The 18,183-nt window shown below is 44.8% G+C and overlaps 1 protein-coding gene across 1 annotated transcript; it reads left to right on the top strand.

The window, feature by feature from the left end:
• The first annotated feature begins 203 nt into the window (after positions 1-203).
• Positions 204-972, top strand: LOC148684252 (uncharacterized). Its single transcript, XM_088654449.1, has one exon. The coding sequence runs from the start codon at positions 213-215 to the stop codon at positions 858-860; it is 648 nt and encodes a 215-aa protein (XP_088510575.1). The 5' UTR covers positions 204-212; the 3' UTR covers positions 861-972.
• Positions 973-18,183: the final 17,211 nt, after the last annotated feature.

Below are 18,183 nucleotides of genomic sequence, written 5' to 3'. Positions count from 1 at the left end.
CTTAAATCTTTTAATCACAACCCAGACAAGACACAAATGACCGCCTAATCCAGACGCTCTGAACAGCCACCAACCAATAACGCCTGATCAAACCAGCAGCCCAGCAGCAATCAGGAACCACCAACACCACAACCTCTAACCACAACTCACCATACCCCAAGAGGTCACGAATCAAAACCACCAGGGAGAATGTGACAACACCAGCCAGGGAAATGGCAAACAGCACTGAGACCATAATACCCCCGCAAGGTGACGACCACCCAACAACAAATCCAGAGCTGAGGGAAATGGAAGCAAAACTAACCGAGAGAATAACAAAAAAACTAACAAAACAGTTAGCAAAACAACTGGAGGATACAGTAGCCCCCCTACGGGCACTTATCGACGAACTAACCTCCAAAATGGTAGCTCTAGAGAACAAAAACCAAATACAGGAAAAAATAATTGAGCAACACCAGGAGGAAAACACACACTTGAAAAAGAAATTGACTGAACTGGAGACAGAAAACGAAGAAATGAGAATCAAACAAGCGGACCTTGAAGATCGCAGTAGACGCTGCAATATCCGCTTCCGCAACTTCCCTGAGAGAGCAGAGGAAAGAGGTCCAACAGACCTAATTGTTAACTGGTTGAAGGACACTATCCCAAATTTACAACTCGAGGCAAACGACCTGGAGAGGGCCCACAGAGCCCTAAAACCCATGCCGCAACCTGACGCCCCCCCCCAAGGGACATCATTGTGCGCTTCGCACGTTACAAAAAGAAGGAGGAGATATGGAATTACCTCAAAACCTCAACTAACCTCCAATACAAAAACAACCACATATTGGCCTTACAAGACCTGTCCCAGGACACCCTGAATCGGAGAAAAATGCTACGCCCATGCACCCGAAGTCTCCAAGAAGCAGAGATCAGATACCGATGGGGCTTCCCCTTCCGCCTCATTGTAATAAACAAGACAACACAGTACACAGCTACTACCAAAACTGAACAACTACTGAAGAACCTCGGACTCAACACCCCACCGGAATGGCTACAAGATGACCCACCAAGCGACAGCCAAGACCAAGACAACGAAACAACAGCAAATGACTGGACGAAAGTACAGAACAACAGGAAGAAAAAGAAGAAGATGCAAAGGCAACACAACGCACGCCAATACAACGCACGCCAGCACAACCAAACACCATCACGCACAGAACCATCCGGCCGAGCATACGACACAAGAAGCAGGGTCAACGAAACCAACACGACACAGAGGAACGACCATACTACAACAACAACCACAACTAAGTGAAGCAACCGGAAAACATCCCAAACTGAAGGACTGGTGATTCCCCCCCTCCCCTCCTCCCCACCCCCCATAAGGCCATAAACATAGCTAACACCAGCTACTCCACCCCCCCAGCCCCACACCCTTATGGAAACTGCCACTCCAACACCAGTCCAAACAACCTCAACCACAACCCACACCCCTAACACCTCCCCAATCCACACCAAGGAAAAACAACAACTGTAACATTCATAACACAACTCACAATCAGGCTAAAAGATGACACATAACCAGCACAACGGTGGCACCAGAGCGTACCCACACCTACACCCCAACATAACAACGATGTTGCTATTAACATTAGCAACATTGTTCCTAAATCTTACACCCGACATGCACGTCACAAGGATGCTTTACACAGTCTCGCTGACCACCCCCCGTCGTAAATGACAAGGGGGAAGGCCTGTCTCTGAACATGGCCCTTCACGCCAGCCGAGACCCAGGGCCAACTGGCCAAAGGCCGGACGGCCCAAAATACCCCGAACGAACACCTATAAAACCACATATAGGAAAGTCTCTTCAACCTACCCCCTACTCTTTAACCCAAATCTAAATCTAACCCCACTAGCCCCCCACCCACCACACCCTAGGTCAGCGCAACCCCAACGGTCCAGTAAACAGTATGAAGTGAGAGACACAGGACAACCCGGATGGGTTGGCAAGGAATCGCCCTATATAATAGATAAACATGATGGATAGCTTAAAAGCAATTACATTAAATGTAAGGGGGCTGGGAAACCCCATCAAAAGAAAACGCATCACCTCATACATAAACACCATGAAACCACACATCACCTTCCTACAAGAAATACACAACCCCCCCAAAGGGAACAGACTGCTGAGCGACCCCCGCTTCAGCCAACAATGGATGGCACAAGGCTCAGGTAAGGCCCGCGGAGTAGCTGTAATACTTCATAGAGACCTAAACTTCAAAGCCACAACAGTCCTAAAGGACAAAAGAGGCAGATTCATCTTCATCAAAGGAACACTAGATGGCAAAATTAAACTGACAATTGGCTCTATATATGCCCCAAACTCGAAACAACTAGAATTCTTCCAGAAGACACTGAACAAGTTCCTCTCCTTCTTGGAAGGGGAAGCTATCCTAGGAGGTGACCTCAACCTAAATATAAAAGGCATATCCCTGAAAAACACTCAACCTACAACCCCATGGGCAACCTTCCTCCGTGGGAAACCCCCAATAATGAGGGACCCTTACAAGTTACTAAAACTATTAAAAAACAGAGGCCTCTACGACATTTGGAGTGAGCTAAACCCGGGAGACACCACCCACACATTCCAATCTGGACGTCACGGCACAACGTCCAGATTGGACAGCATTCTACTCACACAGAGTCTGATCCCCCTGGTGGAATCATCAAACGTAGGCAACATTAAAATAACAGACCATGCCCCAGTAGAGGTCACCATTAATATAGGAGAGAGAACACATAGTACTCCATCATGGTCCTTCAGCCCCATCCTAACCACAAACAAACAAATTAGAGAAAACCTCACAAAGACCCTTCAAAACTATTTCAAAGAAAATGATGTAGACAACACAACGACCCCCCTCCTATGGGACGCAATGAAAGCGGTCACCAGAGGAGCATGCATAAAAGAGAAAGCATTCCTCAAAAAACAAACCTCCACAAAGATTAGTAAAATGGAACAAGACATTACCACCCTCACATCACGCTACAAACAAACAGGATCCAAAAAACTCCTTAAACTCATAGAACAAAAAAGAAGAGAAATGGACTCCCTAGAAATTAACAAAACAATGATTAGTATTCTATACTCTAAACAACGCTTCTATGAATACGGAGGGAAAAACTCCAGACTACTAGCAAATAGATGCAGGAAACGAACACTCAAAACAAAAATACACTGCATCACCAAAAAGGACGGCAACATAACATTCTCCCCCAAAGAAATAACCTCAGAATTTGCAGAATTCTACTCCAACCTATACACTTCCCGCAATCCACCTGAGAAGGAAATCCAAAAATTCCTAGCAGGACTGACCATGCCTAACTTAACAGACGAGGAACAAGAATTCATGGACAGTCCTATCACCCCAGAGGAAATAGACACGGTTCTGAAAAACTTGAAACCACATAAAGCCCCGGGTCCAGATGGCTTCACTGCAGAATTCTATAAAAAATTCAAAGAACCCCTGATGCCCTACATGACACGCCTATTTAACGACATCATGAATGGGGGGCCCATCCCCAAAACATGGAACCACTCCAAAATAGTATCCATCCCAAAACCACTGAAGGACAATCTCAAAGTAGAATCATACCGCCCGATTTCACTAATAAACCAAGACTACAAGATATTCACAACAATCCTGGCCAATCGCCTAAAAACTTTCTTAGGTAAATTAATAGCCCCAGACCAGACCGGCTTTGTCTCTGGTCGCAACATCACGGACCCCATCAGGAAACTACTGAACCTAATTGAACATAGCAAGGCAACTAAACTCCCATTGACAATTATGTCCTTAGACATCCTCAAAGCTTTTGATTGCTTAGAGTGGAAATACCTATTAGCAGTACTAACTAACATGAAATTTGGCCCCAACTTCCTACAAACCCTCAAACAAATATACTCCCAAGCCTCGGCAAAATGCAGAATTAATAGTATGGACTCGAATATCATAGCAATCCAAAGAGGCACAAAGCAAGGATGCCCACTATCTCCCTTCCTATTCATTCTGGCTCTAGAGCCCCTAGCAATCCGAATTCGAGCGTCCACAGACATCAAGGGAGTAGAAATAAAAGGCAGAACATACAAACTAGGGCTCTTTGCAGACGACCTAATGGTCACAACGCCAGACCCCCTAAACACAGCAATCTCCCTAACCAGAGAACTCAACACATTTGCAACGGTGTCAGGCCTACAAGTAAACTTTGCAAAATCAGAAGCTATGTGCTTCAACACTCCCCCTCACACCCAGAAAGAATTCACTAATATCACCAAGATAAAACTCTGTCATACCAAGTTCAGATACCTAGGGGTACAAATAACCAAAAACCTCAACAAATTATACCTTCACAACTATAAACCCCTGTGGCAGCAAATAAACAAAGACCTAAAGAGATGGAGCAATATGAACTTCACCCTCTCAGATAAATTGGCCATGATCAAAATGATCACTCTCCCAAAATTAACCTACTTATTCCAAACCCTCCCAATCTGGATCCCCCCAACCCAACTTCGCAGATGGCAGAAAAAACTACACTCTTTTATCTTCTCGCATAAAAAACCAAGAATAAGTACCAAATACTTGCACCTTCCCACCTCACAAGGAGGATGGGGAATCCCTAACATAGAAATATATTATAGAGCCAACCAAATACGACATATAATCCCATATATACTGGAAGACGAAACAAAACAATGGATACACTTAGAAAGGGACACGATCGATAGTATCTGCACCACAGCATACCCACTCCTCCCAAACAAACTAAGGAAGATTCCCACAACACTAAGTAGGTACACACAAACCATGTTCAAAGCATGGAAAACAGAAACAGACAAACTATCCCCAACCTCATCCCCACTAATCCCCCTGGCTTACCACCCGCTATTCCACCATGCAGCACAAAACCTTCAGATAAAAACCTGGCAGACCAAAGGCTTATATCGCCTAACAGACTTTTATAAAAATAACCAACCTATGACAACACAAGAAATACAGGACAAACTAGAAGACATCCAAATTTCCTGGTTAGCACAACACCAACTACATGCCCTCTTAAACAACCCAGTAGTAAAATCAGCAGCAACCAGGCCCCTAACAACCTTTGAGAACCTCCTCCTAACGACAAAGGGACACGGCAAAGGGATGGTATCTGCAATATATAAAATACTGCTCCAAAACCCCACAAACCCCCTAGACACAATCAAAAGACAATGGGAAGACGACATAAGCTATGAAATTAACCCCACCCAATGGACCAAAATGTGGTCTAAACCCCCCTTTAAATCCATATCAGCAAAAATGAAAGAACTCACTCTGAAAATCATCTACAGGTGGTACCTAACACCACGGAAACTAGCGATAATACGCCCAGGAACCTCATCAAAATGCTGGAGAGGATGCACCTCAACAGGCACATATTTCCACATGTGGTGGGCGTGCCCCAAAATCCAACTATTCTGGAAAACAACCATAAGAGAAATAGGTAAAATAACCCAACAAACTTTGGAACTCACCCCAGAATTGGCCTTGCTAAACATCTTCCAGGACAATAACGCGCACCTACATCACAAAGAACTCATAACCCACTTACTCTCAGCAACCAGAAGCACCATAACCAGACACTGGAAAGACCTATCAGGAATAAACATGGACCATTGGTACCAAATAGTATGGGAAACAGCCCTACTAGAAAAATTAACCAATAAATTGAAACTGGCACAGGGACAAATAGAAGAAGATGGCTTCACCCCGGTATGGCTCCCCTTTATCACATACACAGCCCAACAAGATAACGACAAAAACCCACCAACAGCATACAAATCAATATGGTTAACCTGACCCACAACACTCACCCCCCTGCTTACAAACAAACTAAAGACCACCTCAGCTAACCACAAAGGAACAACCATATCCGAGGCCAACCCCAGCATCTCTCACCATCAAAGGAAAACAAGCGAACAACAGAGAACCTATGCAAGCGCTGCTGACAAGAAAAAACCCACCCCATCCCACCCTCCCTCCCTCCCTCCACCCATTATCCTTCCCCTCCCCTCACCAATGTCTCAACAAATGAAACCAAGCTGTAAAAGTGTTAAGAGAGACATTGCTCCTCTTATCTTTGTAAACCAAGAAAACCCTTAATAAAACAATAAAAAATAAAATAAAAAATAAAATATCCATAAACATTCATGACATTTAAAACGTGTTTTCTTCAACATTTCCTTCGCACAAAATCTTCAATTAACTTGTCATGAATTACATTTTGCTGTGCAGAACTTTTGACTGCTGAAATTGCTGAACTAGTTAACCATTCCTGATTTGTAGCAGAACATAAGTAATTTCTGACTTTAATTGGGGAGTAGGAGAAATGAAGAGAGGAAACAACACAACAAACTAAAAGACGAGAATTCACCAATGGTGATTCATTGTCCACAGTCACATTGCAAATGCCTTTTCTGAGTTAACAGTGTAGAGCATGGCTGCATCTCATGCGCATTTAACTTGTGTGATTTCAACCATACGCAATGGAATTGCCTCAGGTTACGATGAATAAATGTCAGACATTTCTCTTTCTACACCCCTAGTGGCTTATTTGATCCTAAAGTAGACCCAAGAGAGCCAGTGTCATTCAAAACTGCAGTTTATCATGGCACAATCATCTTGTTTAATCAATATCTGGTTGTAAAATAGCATCAATTGTCCCAAAACAAAGGAAACACAGGAAACATAAGATCTCCTATGGTGTGAGAAATTGTCTAGGATCATATTAGCTTTGATGCTATCATCTCAGCTTGGAGGCCATGCGATAGATTTGAAGGCAAGGCCCGAGGGATATTCTTAAGCAATTTACCTGATGCACGCAGAACTATCCCAAGATGCCTACGGTTGTCTTTCATTTTCTACAGCCAGGTGGTTTTGGTCAGTGGGGAAGAGGAAGGCAAGAAAGCACAAAATGGAACAGGACACAACCCAAAGTTAAAAAGGACATCACATAAGCAGGCAGCTGTTATGAATTCAAACACATCTGCCTGGATTTATCAGCCTCTTCTCAAGTTGAAAAGCACCAACTGCCAGCCTCTGGCCAGTAGGAAGCGTCAGAAATAGAGAAGGCTTCAGACAGAAAGTCTAATTTGTAAGCAGAGGATTGCTTTGGAACACTTTTCACAATCATTTCTTTAGATATCCATTGCTCCACTCCCCTTTCCTTGATTTGTTGGTGGTTCAAAGCAGTTTTTTTTTAAAAAAGAAACTGTTTATTTTTGGGGGTGGCAAAATCAGGCTATGCAATTAGAGTGGATTTGAGCTCACACGCAACAAGCTCACTTCCAACCCCAATCCATGGATTTTTTTATTTCTTATTGCAATAAGGGAAGTGTTGAAGAAACACAGTGGAAAGTGTGAGATAAGAGACTTGATGGTGTCTAACCTCCTCAAACAAATCAGGAGGAGTGTTCAATAAGCAGGTTATCTGAGAGTGATCTTCTGGGTGTTTAGGAATATGCTTTTGCCTTTACACAGGTGTAACCACAGCAAAAATTATGCTAAAAAATGAAGCATCTCTGGACTTCATGGGCCTGTGTTTCTTATACATAAATTACCTAAATAATCTACAAGAAATATGGCGTGACTATAATATATTTTTATTGAGATCTAGTCTCTTAGGCTACTGCCTACCTTTTATAATTTGTTTACCTACAGTGGTTGGATCTTGACTATGTCAGGCATGCTTTCACACCATTGAAATGAATGTGAAATTAGCCATGACTAACTTGTCCCATCCAGTGGGAGTCAGGTTTGCCTAATGTAGTCTGGATCCAATCCATTGTAAGGTTCCATTGTAACCCTTTAGTGAAAAAGAGGACTGTACACATGAACACTGGAAACTGACTTGGTATTTTTGTATTCAGTGAAAAGTTTCGTGTCACAAGAGAGAAGAGTTATGCAAATTGCCTCTGACACCATTAACTCCAATTACATTTTGTTAGTTGATAAGACATCTTGAGCTTTTGTGTCATGTAATTTCCCTTGGAAAATTGTTGTGTCCTTTTTAATTCAGGCTCCCAACAGGATGTGTGTTATCAACAAGTATTATCTTGTCGCGTTAGAAAAAGAAAATGAATTTTTAAACGAATGGTTGCAGGCGGCCATGAACCACACAAAAGGGCATTTGTGTTTCCAGTTACATATATGCAGGTTCTCTTTTATCCCAATAAGTCAACCAGAAGACCACTTGTAACTTCAGAGAACCCATGTCATAATTCATAGGGGGAAGGGAATGAGGGACCCAAGGCCCTTGATTTCTTAGGGCAGGGATGAGGAAGCAGTGCCCCCCCCCAATCTTGCTGGCCTGCTGCTTCTCCCATCATCCCTCACCATGCTAGCTGGGGCTGATGGGAGTTGAGGTCCAACATGTACCTTACTCCCAAGTCAGTCAGCATAGAATTCCAGGCTCAATTTAATTTCAACCCTTTAAGGGCACAAGGGTAATCAAACTAACATGCATAATAGATCTGCAGTAACATCTATGAAAACATAATTCTATATTTGACGATTGGCTTCCTAGGTCATACATTTTAAGGATAAACAAAATTTGGAATAATGAGTTAAGCCAACTCAGAAATAGGTATAGGGTTGTGGTTTTTTCCTCTTGTTCCTTTACTAAAAACCAATTTTCACTGCCCTCTGCTTGGTTGGAAGAGATTCCATTTGTGATGGAGAACCTGTGACTGCAGATGCTGTTGGACTGTGGCTCCTATCATCTTTGCAGCTATATATATATATATATATATATATATATATATATATATATAACATTCCCTAGGGCAGAACATGAACAGTGTGGCATCTTACTCCTTTAGCTCTAAGGCTCGGCTGCTTTCACTCAAAAGCTGCATTCACACTTCAAACTAAAGGCCAAAAATGGCTGACTCGGTTTGCACCATGACATGGCATGTGTCCCAAGCTGGCTGTTTACACATTGGTTTCCCACCATATCCATGTATTCAACACTACAGAAGTGCCTGATACACAGTTCCCACAATGTCAATCCAAATACAATGTTGCCCTCCAACTGACTCCTTTCTGCCAAGAACTTTCAGGATCAACTTCCTTCAGTGTAAGAGAGCATTGGAACGTTGTGAGAGATGTCATCTTGAGATGAAGAGTTGCAACTTTATTTTTACTTTTTTTAAAAAAGCACACAGTAAATTGGAAATGATCATAGTTGTAGAGCACCTGCTTTGTGTGCAGAAGGTCTGGGTTGGGAAGTTCCATGTATTCATTGGGCCGTTAACAAATACCTCATTAGTGGCACGGAATCTGCTTTGCATGCAGGTGGTCCCAGGGTCCATCGCCAGCGTCTCCAAGTAGCGTTAGAAATGCTCCCTTTCTGGCATCTGGGGCAGCTGCTGGCAGTTTGTGAGGACAATACTGAGCTCGATGAGTCCAATGGGTTGACTTCTTTTGTTCCTAAATTTTTTCCAATGCTCCATAGACCTAGCTTCATACATACTCTATGTTTGTCCTATAGGAAATGTACCCAATACAAAAGGCGTGGGATTCTTGGTGGTGGAGCCCACACACTGAAATGCTCTTCCAAGGGTGGTATGCCGTGCACTGACATGGTGGCATGGAGGCACTTGCCCGACATCTTGGCTGTTGCTTACTGGGGGAGAGAGAGGGAGGGGCAAGGTGGAGGAGGAGAGGGAGGAAAAGGTAAGGGGACCCCTGACCATCAGGTCCAGTCGCAGACGACTCTGGGCAGGGCCGGCTCGTCGTAGACCCCTGGTGGCGCAGGGCACCATGGTGCCGTCCCGCCAGGAGGGCGCCGCGAGCTGCGCCCGCCCGCTGGCCGGCCGGCCGGTCCGCTGCGCGCAGTGCCCACCTGCCCACCGCGCTGGGAAACGGGGCGGGAGGGCGCCGGAGAGATCGCGCTGTGCCTGCCTGCCTGCCCGCCGCGCAGCAGCGGCGCGCCCACCCGCCCACCGCACCGGGAAACGGGGCGGAAGGGCGCCGGAGGGATCCGGCGTACCACGGCGACAGGGGCGCCATAGGGCGCTGGAGAGATCCGGCGCACCATGGCGACAGGGGCGCTTAAGACGGCGCTGACTCTGGGGTTAGATAAGATAATCTTTATTGTCATTACCCCCCTGCTGGAACAACGAAATTACTCGGCTGCTCCATCCACTTAGATAAGGCACTCCTCATAAATTTAAGAGAACTACAAAGCATTAATTAAACAATACAATACGAAATGGCAAGTAAAAATAAGGTGACTTCAAAGTCCAGACTTTCAATTTAAGGCCGAAATTACTCTAGAGAAGAAACTGTTCTTGAGATGGCTCATTCTCACCTTCATTGTTCTGTATCTCTGTCCCAATGGCAGGAGCTCAAAGAAGCGGTGACCAGGATGTGATGGATCTCTGGATATGTCTAGTGCTTTCCTGTGGCACCTGGTGATATAGATTTGTTCTAAGGTGGAGAGTGAGCAGCCAATAATGCTCTCCACTGTTTTAATAATTCTGCACAACCCTACCCTATCCTGGGAAGTACAGCTTCTGTACCACATGCATAAGTGATCACGCTCTCAGTGGCACAGTGATAGAAGGCAAGCAGCAGCTTTTGTGGAAGATGGTTTTTCCTTAGAATTCTCAAGGAATTGAGAATTGAATGAGCGGTGCTCATCTCGCTTTACTGGCCGAGGGAGCCGACGTACGGCTTCTGGGTCATGTGGCCAGCATGACTAAGCCACTTCTGGCAAACCAGAGCAGCGCATGGAAATGCTGTTTACCTTTCCGCCGGAGCGGTACCTATTTATCTACTTGCACTTCGTGCTTTCAAACTACTAGGTTGGCAGGACAGGGACCGAACAATGGGAGCTCACCCCGTCGCGGGGATTCGAACTGCCAGCCTTCTGATCAGCAAGCCCTAGGCTCTGTGGTTTAACCCACAGCGCCACCCGCGTCCCTGGATGAGAGGGAAGTGTGGTGCAAACGAACCAGCAGAAACACTGGATTGGCTCGGCTGGGGCGTTTGCACCATTCCAAGCTCACCACCACCTCATCCCTCCCAATAAGCAGCAGTGACTCACCTGCCAGGAGGTCAAGCCAGAGCCCCCATCCCACTATGCCATTCACTGGCACTGTATTAAGTTTCATTGCCAGGTTTAAAACCTGTTTATTTGTCCTGGCCTTTTTAATTGCTGTATTTGTAAGCTGTTCAAATCCATTTTATTCCTCTCCATTTTGATGTAGTTTTGTTGAATGATTTATGGATGTGGGTTTTCCTTTTTTTAAAAAAGGTATAATGCATTTTAAATTTCTATGTGTGCTTCCCTCAAAAAATTATTTTTGGATAAAGGTGTGGTATATAAACTCTCCAAATAGAGAAATAAAAAATATAAATCACACAGCAGGGCCTCCACATCAGGAAGCTGACTGTCCTCTCAGCCATCAGCTTGAGGAAGCAAGAAATTCCCCAGTCTTGACTTTGGACACAGTAGCTTCTTGGCTATTTCAACAGAGTCAGATGCACTGGTGACAACAGACCCAGTCTATCTGCAGGAGTGCCCGTTTGCTTGCCCTGTCCCATCACTCAGGACCCGAAATGCATGAATGACTCTGCCACCCACACTCTCCAAAAGGAGGGCAAAGGGTGTGTGTCAGGTTTTGAAACAACGTCTTGGCTTGAACCTAGTCATGAAATTTAGAGCTCTGCTTTGAACTCCTGAACTGTGCAACCTGTAACCTGATTCATGTTTAAGCTGTTTGGTGGTTTTTGGAATAAAGCCTTCAGGAATAAATGAGTGCTGTGTCCATCAGCAGGAGCCAGGACAGACAGCTTCTCTTGAGGATGATCAAGTAGCACGAGGCAACCATTTGAAGAAGAGGAGAAGGAAGAGGGACAAAAAGCCGGACTTTTTGAGCCACATTTTTCTGTGATCTGTTGCCCATTAGTGAGATTTCCATTCCTGAAAGGTGTGTTCTCATGCTCAAACTTGTTTAATGCGCTCCCCATGTTTGCACACAACATTATATCTTTAATGGCTGCACTCTGTCATTTCACAGTTCTGGCTTTGGTTCAGCTACAATAGCCCAATCTTCATGGCTGTTTTAGTGAGGCTCCAGAATGAAGGATGCCGCCCGCCGCATGCAAATGAAATGTTCGCGCTGTGCAAAAAGTCCTCCTCGATAGACTCAGCAATTTCTGTCAGCACAGGAAAAGAGTGGTCAGCAGCTGAGTTTGAGGAGCTGTCAGATTTCATCTGTCAGGCTTAATGCTGGCAGAAGGAGGACCCGAGCTTGGCAAGGCAGCAATCTCTCTCCTCCACCTGTACACATCAAATGGAGCACTGAAAGCCAAGCACAGCAAAATAAGACTGCTGGTATCATAAGATGGGAATGCAAAGGGAGAGCTGTGGCTTGAGCTTTGCATCACTTGACTTCCTATGGTGTCAGCTGATTGACAAGCAGCACACACCCCACCCACCTGTCAAAGTGGCTGATGGAAGTTGGGCCAGTTCTTGATGTACCCATTTGGCATTTCCTAATAAGCTAATGTATTGTAAAGCATAGCATGCAATTGCAGTTTCATGCCACAATCCTCTTCTCACTTATCGACTGAAATCAATGGAAGTTACTTTCGTGTAGTATTGTTAGTCTGCTTCCTCCACACACCCCTTTTTTTTCTTCATTGATTTTGTAAAAAACTGGAGTTGGTGAAATCGCTGCTGGGTTACTGTAATGATTCCCCGAGTCTTCTCTATTATCACCTGCTCTCTGAAATGAGTAGGAAGGAGGGGGAGAAACTCAAAATGACTTCCTGCCAATTAATTCCTTAACATTATAGCAGGAGCACAGTGGCTCCCGGCCGCCTGAGAGATGGAGAATTTCTGCAACACTTCAGGATGACTGAAAATTATACGAGTGGATTTCTCACACGTTGTACAGAACATTTAGCAGCCAATATTTTCCCCCCACCATGAAATACATCCTGCTCCCATAATGCATTGCATTAGTTCAATTGTTTCCATTTCACCCCAACTCAAAACAGAAACGAATCAATGTCTTATTCACTGTATTGCTTCACACCCCATTGTTATTGCATTAAATGCAATCGTAGCAGAGTTATATCTGCTATATGTGTTAAATAGAATTCATCGCATTCAGAGAGGTCCAATGAAAAATATATACATATATCCAGACACCTTTCTTTCCTCCACAAAGGTGGAGCTGGTCAAAGCAGTTCACAAGTACAGTAAACGTCAAATATAAGTGCAACAATATTCCAATCATTAAAATACATACAGTACTAGCAAGACTAAAAGCCACAGCAAAAACACAGGGAGTGGCACACACACACACACACACACACACACACACACACACACACACACACACACACCATAGTTTTCCCTCTATAAGATGCCCCCATGTATAAGACGTCCCCTATTTTGGGGGACTCCGATTTTAGAAAATGGGGAGAGATCTGTCTGTGTATAAGATGCCCCCAATTTTTGGACATTATTTTAAAGGGAAAAAACCTAGTCTTATACACGGAAAAATACGGTATACAAAAGCTGGCAACACAATCAAAAGCTTCCTTTAAAAAAAACTTTCAGTTGTCAACAAAACACACCTAAATGCCATGGTGCAGCTGCAGTTGCAAAACTGAATGCCTTCATCTGCCCCAGCTGCAACAAAACATGTCTCTCCCGCATTGGTCTCTACAGCCACAGCAGGCGCTGCAACTTTCCCAAAGCTTGACCTCACCTCCAAAGGCTCACTCCTCCATTGTCTCCTGAGACAGACAGGTGTTAACTTGTGATTTCTGTGTGCTTGTTACTTTCTCTCTCCCCTGAACTTCTGCTGCATTCCAACTTGTAAGAAATGTAGCATAACTCAGTGCAAAGAGACCATTACTCTGTGGGCCATCCAGCCTATAGCAATCGAAAAATAATTAAATGGAGCCCAGCAGCTGATATAGATCGTGGACCATCACTCAACATAATCGTGGACCATCACTTTACGGGCCTTATCTGATCCACTTGAGCACTGCTCTGCTAACCTTCTGGGAAGTAAAAGGGACACATCACGTTCTTCTGAAATTAAGAGTGGAAATCAACTCTGCTAATTTGTCTCCTGAAATGCAAGGACAGCCTTCCTCAATATGGTGCCCTCCAGAGGTTTTGGTCAACAATTCCATCAGCCCCAGTCAGCTCAGCTCATGCTGGCTGGGACTCATGGGAATTGTAGTCCAAATTTTTTTGGAGGGCACCAGGTTGGTGAAGATTGCAGAAGGACCTCCGGCTAGTGTTGTGCCATCACTGAATTCTTTGCCAGCCAATAAGCTTGCACTTTTGTATACAGCACTGTGTTGAAAGGTTATTATTTTCCTGCCATATAATAGAAAGGTTGCGCATTACCTGAGGCATTCGTGGTAATAAGATCACGACTTACAGTGACCCGTATAAATGTAACTAGATGCGGTCCAAAGGACATGACAGCTAGGTGGAAGGGCACATGGAAGGGTGAGCACTGTGCCCTTTCGCACTAACTTGGATGTTTCCAGCACATCTTTCTCCTCAAACTGGAAGGTTGGAAGAAGCTGCTGGATGACCACATTGTTCTTCCACTATTAGTTTATATTATGACAGGAAACAGTCAGTAGTAAATCACACGGAGCAAGTTGGAGTTAACTTTTTACCAGCCAAAACAGCAACTCATCTCCAGCACAAAGTAGTTGCCGAGACTGAAAGACCCTGCCCTCTCCAGCTGCTTAAGTCCCCTCTTTCCCACACAATTTGAGACTTCGCCCTCTTTATACCTGTCCTGGTCCCGAGAGACCAGGGGGGGAACGGGAGCTTGTCACAGCAGGAGGGGGGCACCTTCACTAGTTGGACTCCTCTCTGCCTCTTGGCCTCCCTGCTCTCCTGCTTCAGCTGCTGCCTCCGATTCTGGACTTCTCTCTGCCACAGACTCCCACTGCTCACTCAACCCTGTTACCTCTTCAGCTTCCAACACGTCTTCTTCCCAGTCTTCTCCCTCTGACCACTCATTGTTGTCCCACCCTCACTTCCTGGGCTCTGAGCCTTCTTCTCTTGGGGGTTCCCCAGCTGGTTCCTCCCACCATTCATCTCCATCCAACACATTAGTTACAATCCTCAACAGTCTTGTAGTCCCTTGACAACTGCTGCTGTTTGATGCATCCCTCTTCCTTGCCCTCAAACCAGCTTAAACCTGATTAGTAAACTGGATATGGAGCAAGCAGTAATGCAAACATACCCTAACAGCTGTCACACATGTGCAGATGAGTGTTCATGTACAGATAACAGCTTTATGAATAGGAATTATGGGGTAGGGTGGCAGGGGTAGGGAAGCAATAAGGTCATGTGCATCAAATGAAGACATCCTTGCTCCCTCTCTGATGCCAACAGCACAGCGCAAATGTGACTTAAAACACGGCAGGCAGAAATGAACTCACCGTTTTAAAGCTGCTGATGTAAATATGCTCGCTGTGTGCGTTGGGTCTCTGGTTAGAATAAGTTTTTCATAATGTCAAGGATAGCAATGAAGTGCACTTAAAAAACAGTTCAGAGAAAACAAGTTTTCCATTCCATCCTAATGATACTGGGAGAGGGAAAGAGCCAAAACTATTTACGGTGGTTGGTGGTGACTGACCTTTTAGAAACCATTGCAAATGTCCAAATAACAGGCATACACATGGCAACTTCAGACTGTGAAATGATGTTGCTTTTTTTTAATAGTGCCATTCAGTAGGAAGAGTAATGGGGCGGGGAAAACATTTAATATTGTTGGCAACCACTCTCACACAATATTCTGAATGCTTTATGCTGCTCAGCTGCACCCCACTCTGCCCAGTGAAACCTCTTCACAGCACCCGGCACTTTACAACTTCTATATAAATTTTAGGACTGACCTACGCAGGCAGCAGAATGGTGGGTGACAAGAGAATCCTGGGGGGAGTAGAAAGGCTTGCTCATTTCAGAGTGCAAATGGGGGTAAGGTGTCTTGACATTTGCCCCATATTAAGAGAACAAAATTACCTCCCTGCAAGCGAAATCCTAGCAGACAATAGAGAAAAGCTCCAAATTAATGCTCTCAGGAGTGTGCTTGTATCCTGGTTGCAGGCATGTGTCTTATCACATGGGAAAGGCAAACACGATCCCACTTCACCTGCTGCCTATAGTAGCCTGTTCCACTCCCCTCTTCTTCCTCCTCACTCTGCAACTTGCTTTGCCTGAAAATACATCAGTGGCTCGGCCTCCAACATGATATATCCCACCACCTGCCAAGGATGCCCTTCTGCTGTCTACATAAAACAAACAGCTTAGCCACTACAAATAAGTGGCCACAAATCTGACATAAAGAATGGCAGTATTATTCAGCGGGAGAGCATTTTAATCTGCCAGGACACTCAGCTGCTGACCTGTGAAGCCATAGTTCTCCAAAGAGAGATTTCAGCATAAAATTGTTGAACTAGAATCTACACATATAACTCAGTTTAGGACTCAATCAAGATCAGTGTCTTTTCTTCCGGGGCGGACTTTGGCCTTTCAAATTTCAGTGGTGCCCTATGCAAGGCCAAAATTCAGCACCCCACCACCACCTCTCGACTTCCATTGCATTCAGTTCACCACATGACAGTTGCAACACCCTGCTACACACACCCCAGGCTCAGTTCCCAGTGAGGTGGAACAGGTCACACTGCCCAAAATCTGTCTCTCTTTCTTCCGCTACAGGTCTATGCTTTTCCCAGTCATTGCTATTGTGAACAGTGACTACGCTTAGCTTGTAATCATTTGAGCTTCACGCAGAAATGCCTCTTGCATTTTGTGGTCTTTCTGACTCGGTTGCTCATGTTTTTTCTCTCATGTACGTTCATGCTTGTTTACGTATGCAAACTGAGGAGAACCAAGTTCTAGTTCATGAAAGTTTATGGTACAATAGGCAATGCATGCAATCAGACATCAGTCCCAGTGGGTCTTACTCCAATAATTTGTTGTTTAGTCATGTCCGACTCTTTGTGACCCCATGGACCAGAGCACGCCAGGCACTCCTGTCGTCCATTGCCACCCGCAGTTTGGTCAGACTCATGTTGGTGGCTTCAAGAACACTGTCCAACCATCTCGTCCTTGTGCCCTCCATCTTTCCCAACATCAGGGTCTTTTCCAGGGAGTCTTCTCTTCTCATGAGGTGGCCAGAGAATTGGAGCCTCAGCTTCACGAGCTGTCCTTCCAGTGAGCACTCCATTCTTAAGGAAATCAGCCCCGAGTGCTCACTCCAATAATTAATAAATAATATTATTTATACTCCACCCATCTGGCTGGGTTTCCCCAGCCACGCTGGGCAGCTTCCAACAAAAGATGCTTAGACTATATGGGATATGAAAGATGTATCCGCAAATAAGTAATGATCTATGGCAGGGATGGGGAACCTATGGTCTTCCAGATGTTGTTGAACTCCCATCAGCCCCACTCAGAGGGATGGCGGAAGTTGTAGTCCAATACCATCAACAGGTACGCATCTCTGATCTGTACTATGGGGGCACAAGAGACTTTTGTGTGAGTCCCTGAGCTGCGGTTGGAGAACGTGCTCCATGGGATCCTGATTTGTGAGATAGGGAGGTAACACGCCAAGCTAAAAGTCAGATGGGTACATGGATCCAATCAAGAATGTAATATTACATATACATTATGGTCATCATTTAAAACATTGGGGAGTATCAGTAATGTTTGGTTCAACCCATAGCCTTAATACCTTATCTGGAGAACTGAGATAACCTCTGGGATTCTCAGTTCAAGAAGGATGCTGACAAGCTGCAAAGAATATAGGCACGACAAGCATTTTATGAAAGTCCCATGAGACAAATCAAGTGAAGAAAACCTGTACTGTATTCTATGCCATAAAAAGACAATTAAGAAAATGGGCTTTGTCAACCCTTCCCCAAATATCTAAAGGCATATATGGATACTCAAGAGGGGGCGAAGGATTCCAAATTGAATTATGTGGTGACATCTAAAATCTGTCAATCCTGTATAGCTGAAAGCTAGTTGAATCCCTTTTCTTGCACACTTGTCAATCAAGTAAGTGACAGCCAGAAAGGGGAGGAAGAT

This window comes from Zootoca vivipara, chromosome 11 (assembly GCF_965207765.1).
Source record: "Zootoca vivipara chromosome 11, rZooViv2.hap1.1, whole genome shotgun sequence".
Taxonomy (NCBI): domain Eukaryota; kingdom Metazoa; phylum Chordata; class Lepidosauria; order Squamata; family Lacertidae; genus Zootoca; species Zootoca vivipara.
Note: the sequence above shows the minus strand (reverse complement) of the source record. Positions and strands in the feature narration are given on the sequence as shown.